This window comes from Macaca nemestrina, chromosome 15 (genome assembly GCF_043159975.1).
Source record: "Macaca nemestrina isolate mMacNem1 chromosome 15, mMacNem.hap1, whole genome shotgun sequence".
NCBI lineage: Eukaryota > Metazoa > Chordata > Mammalia > Primates > Cercopithecidae > Macaca > Macaca nemestrina.
In genome coordinates this window covers 8,260,086-8,264,875 of record NC_092139.1, presented here as the reverse complement: position 1 = coordinate 8,264,875, position 4,790 = coordinate 8,260,086, and the positions used below count along the sequence as shown (strand labels likewise).

The following is a 4,790-nucleotide window of genomic DNA, read 5'->3' as shown; positions in this document are numbered from 1 at the left end:
TTCTTTTTTTTTTTTTTTTTTTTTTTTTTTTTGAGACTGAGTCTTGCTCTATTGCCAGGCTGGAGTGCAGTGGCGCGCTCTCGGCTCATTGCAACCTCTGCCTCCTGGATTCAAGCAATTCTCCTGTTTCAGCCTCCCAAGTAGCTGAGACTACAGGCGTGTGCCACCACATCCAGCTAATTTTTGTATTTTTAGTAAAGACAGGGTTTCACCACGTTGGACAGGATAGTATCGATCTCTTGACCTTGTAATCTGCCCGCCTCAGCCTCCCAAAGTGCTGGGATTACAGGCGTGAGCCACCGCGCCCGGCCACACTCTCATATTTTCAAAGGAAGCCAGAAACCTGAACTTTTAAAGTGAAGTGCCCCCCACCGCAACATTTAAGTACTGACAAATAATTTTTAGAAACAATGTAGGCCAAACAAAACACATAGGTGTTTTGAGTTTGTAGGTGGCCTGTGGTTTAATACCTTTCTCTCCCATTTAATTCAGCTCCACAGGGCACATGGCATCTCCCTCTGCACATCACAATGTCTGCATCAAACAAATGAAAAACAAAAACATGATGGGCTCTCCCAGCAAAGCTCCAGGGTTGGAAAGAGCCCCCTGGCAGGGAATTGGCACCCCGTCATGCCCATCCTCTCTCTCTCACTGCCTGCTGGAAATGCCCCATCTCCCTTTGAGTCCTCCTCCTGGGTGACCCCTGTGAGCCCCATTAACCTCTGTCCTGAAATCATCACAATGGCCAGGGTGGCCTCAGCTCAGGGCCTCTGTGACATCACCAAGGGCCTGGCACCAGGTGCCCAGTCTCCCAGTTGCGAGGGCAAGCAAACCCATCATGAGCATCTCCCTTCCCCATCTCTGCTCACCATGTGGACGCTGAAATGGTTCCTGGTCCTGCTTCTGTGCCTCACCTGCAGCTATGCCTCTATGTTCTCTTCTCTGAGAGAGAAAACTAGCGAACCCCAGGGGAAGGTGCCGTGCGGAGGGCACTTTCGGATTCGGCAGAATCTACCAGAGTATGCCCAAGGCTGGCTTGGGAGCAAATGGCTCTGGTTTTTGTTTGTTGTTGTGCTGTTTGTGATACTGAAGTATCAAAGAGACAGTGAGAAGAATAAGGTAAGGATGGCTCCGTGTTTCTACACCATATTGATTCAATCTCAGGAGTCTCAGGGAAACGGATGTTCTAGTGAGTCTAGGTGGCACCGCTGGGTATAATGAACCGACCTCATGGTCCTGGGCAAAGTTGGCAATCCTGATGTATCCTTATGAAGACAATAGTCCCCAGATCCACAGATACTGGGACAAACAGTGGAAGATGACCTCTAGCTTATTGGCTCAGAGTTCCCCTTGTTAGATGGATTTTTTCAAATGTAGGATAGATTAAAGAACTCAGCTGGGCGTGGTGGTTCATGCCTGTAATCCCATCACTTTGGGAGGCCAGGGCAGGTGGATTGCCTGAGGTCGGGAGTTTGAGATCAGCCTGGCCAACATGGTGAAACCTCGTCTGTACTAAAAGTACAAAAATTAGCCAGGCGTGGTGGTGTGCGCCTGTAATCCCTGCTACTCGGGAGGCTAAGGCAGGAGAATGGCTTGAACCCTAGAGGCAGAGGTTGTGGTGAGCCGAGATCATACTACTGCACTTCAGCCTGGGCAACTAAGTGAGACACTGTCTCAAAAAAAAAAAAAAAAAAAAAAAAGAGCTTATGGTGTGTTTTAGAAGGTCAAAATTATTCACAGGGCCAGATTCACTGTTCCCCCTTGCTTTTTACATTTTTCCTAGTGTTTGACTTACTGCAAATTCCTGAGCTAAATGGAAATGGTATCATCCCAACAAAATATGAGACTTCTGTAAGGAGATAAAGGTGTAGGCCAGGCACAGTGGCTCATGCCTGTAATCCCAGAACTTTGGAAGGTCTGGGGCAGATGGATCACTTGAGGTCAGGAGTTTGAGACCAGCCTGGCCAACATGGTGAAACCTCATCTTTACTGAAAATACAGAAATTAGTCCAGGTGCGGTGGCTCACACCTGTAATCCTAGCACTTTGGGAGGCTGAGGCGGGTGAATCACGAGGTCAGGAGTTCAAGACCAGCTGGGCAACATGGTGAAACTCTGTCTCTACTAAAAATACAAAAACTTAGCTGGGTGTAGTGGCGGGCGCCTGTAATCCCAGCTACTCGGGAGGCTGAGGCAGGAAAATCACTTGAACCCTGGAGGCAGAGGTGGCAGCGAGCCGAGATGGAGCCACTGCACTCCAGCCCAGGCGACAGAGTGAGACTCCGTCTCAAAAAAAAAAAAAAAGGCCGGGCACGGTGGCTCACACCTGTAATCCCAGCACTTTGGGAGGCCGAGGTGGATCACCTGAGGTCAGGAGTTTAAGACCAGCCTGACCAACATGGAGAAACCCCGTCTCTACTAAAAATACAAAATTAGTCGGGCATGTTGGCGCATGCCTGTAATCCCAGCTATTTGGGAGGCTGAGGCAGGAGAATTGCCTGAACCCGGGAGGCAGAGGTTGTGGTGAGCCGAAATCGCGCTATTGCACTCCAGCTTGGGCAACAAGAGCAAAACTCCGTCTCCAAAAAAAAAAAAAAAAATACAGAAATTAGCCAGGCGTGGTGGCACACACCTGTAATCCCAGCTACTTGGGAGACTGAGGCAGGAGAATCACTTGAATCTGGGAGGCAGAGGTTGCAGTGAGCTGAGATCGTGCCACTGCACTCCAGCGTGGGTAAGTGAGACTCTGTGTCAAAAAAGAAAAGAAATTAGCTGGTATGATGGTGGGCACCTGTAGTTCCAGCTACTTGGGAGACTGAGGTATAAGAGTTGCTTGAACTGGGCCAGGGGTAGTGGCTCATGCCTGTAATCCCAGTACTTTGGGAGGCCGAGGCAGGTGGATCACTTGAGGTCAGGAGTTCAAGACCAGCCTGGCCAACATGATGAAACCCCGTCTCTACAAAAATACAAAAATTAGCTGGGCATAATGGCAGGTGCCCGTAATCCCAGCTACTTGGGAGGCTGAGGCAGGAGAATCGCTGGAACCTGGGAGGCAGAGGTTGCAGTGAACTGAGATCATGCCACTGCACTCCAGCCTGGGTGACAGAGGAAGACTCCGTCTCACAAAAAAAAAAAAAAAAAAAAAAAAAAAAGAATTGCTTGAACCCAGGAAGTGGAGGTTGCGGTGAGCCAAGATCATGCCAGCCTGGGTGACAGAGTGAAACTGTGTCTCAAAAAAACAAACAAAAACAAGAGATAAAGGTGTAAAGTAGTAACAGCTGGGCCTCAAAGTGACCATAAACAACTCTTTCAAGTAGAAAGAGAAAGGGAAAGAAAGCATGTTCTTCCCTAGAAAGACCCAGCATTGGCCGGGCGCGGTGGCTCAAGCCTGTAATCCCAGCACTTTGGGAGGCCGAGACGGGCGGATCACGAGGTCAGGAGATCGAGACCATCCTGGCTGACACAGTGAAACCCCGTCTCTACTAAAAATACAAAAAACTTAGCCGGGCGAGGTGGCGGGCGCCTGTAGTCCCAGCTACTCGGGAGGCTGAGGCAGGAGAATGGCGTGAACCCGGGAGGCGGAACTTGCAGTGAGCCGAGATCGCGCCACTACACTCCAGCCTGGGCGACAGCGTGAGACTCCGTCTCAAAAAAAAAAAAAAAAAAAAAAAAAAAAGAAAGACCCAGCATTTCATGATCCTGTGCCCAAACTGGTTAGAGGAGGGATTGGCAAACTTTTTCTGTAAAGGGCCAGAGAGTGCATATTTACAGCTTTATGGGCAGTGTGGTCTTCCTTGCAACTACTCAAGTCTGCTGTTGTAACATGAAGCAGCGTTAAACAATATACAGATGAGTGAGCATGAACGTATGCCAATAAAACTTTATTTACAAAAGCAGGCAGAGGGCCAAATTTGGCCATAGTCTGCCAATGCCTGCACTCGAGCAATGCTAGAACCATCTTTTCTTAAATGAGCCCAACTCTCTTGGAACTGTGTCAAAACCAGCAAAGTACATGATATTATTGACCTTGAATATCTTTCTCGACAGGAGCAGAGTCCTCCTGGCCTTCGATGCTTCCCATTTCGCACTCCACTAAAGAAAAATCAAAATGCTTCTTTTTTCAAAGACTGTACATTCAATACCTTACACGAACTCGAGGTGGAGCTTGTGAGATTTGTGTCCAAAGTGCGGAGTCTTAAAGGTGCCATGGCAACAGGCAATGTCAGTAACCTCAAGCTTCAAAGGTCAGAGATGCCTGCAGATCCATACCGTGTCACGATCTATGACATATGGGGAGAAGAAAGCTCTAGCTGAATGGATTTGTGCGTCAAAGTAGGAGAGAAAAAAGTTGAGTGTTGACAAACTGTATGCAAATCAATAAAAGTATTCTGAAGAAAAGAACTTCCACGTTTGAGATCTTGCTTCTTTTTTCACTAGAAGAAAAAGTGAATGTGAGACCAGCAGCCATAGCAGTGATGGTTTTGTTTTTGCCCCTCTCACGTCCTCTAGAGCTGTGGGTGGTGAGAAGAGCACCGAAAGCTACAAAATAGTATGTGATGAGCTCGTGCTTCCGTGCAATGGCCGCGGGTGGATGACGGAGCTAGGGAAATCTGGGATAAGATGCTGACGTCGTTTCCATACAAACTCTTGTTCTCTATAGTATCTATTTGTGCAAGATACGGAACTGCTTTTTATCTTTGATATATTACAAAAGATGGCTTTAATGATAGTTTTTAAATGGTAAAATGATTCAATTAGGAGGGGTGTATTCTAGAGTCATCTGATTCTCACA

General features: G+C 47.8%; 1 protein-coding gene across 1 annotated transcript; it reads left to right on the top strand.

Moving 5' to 3' along the window:
* The first annotated feature begins 478 nt into the window (after positions 1 to 478).
* LOC105470623 (protein FAM209B) lies at positions 479 to 4,399 on the top strand. Its single transcript, XM_011722781.2, has 2 exons — positions 479 to 1,119; positions 4,046 to 4,399. Exons 1-2 carry the CDS (start codon positions 631 to 633, stop codon positions 4,310 to 4,312), a joined length of 756 nt encoding a protein of 251 aa, XP_011721083.1. The 5' UTR covers positions 479 to 630; the 3' UTR covers positions 4,313 to 4,399.
* The last annotated feature ends 391 nt before the right edge of the window (positions 4,400 to 4,790 follow it).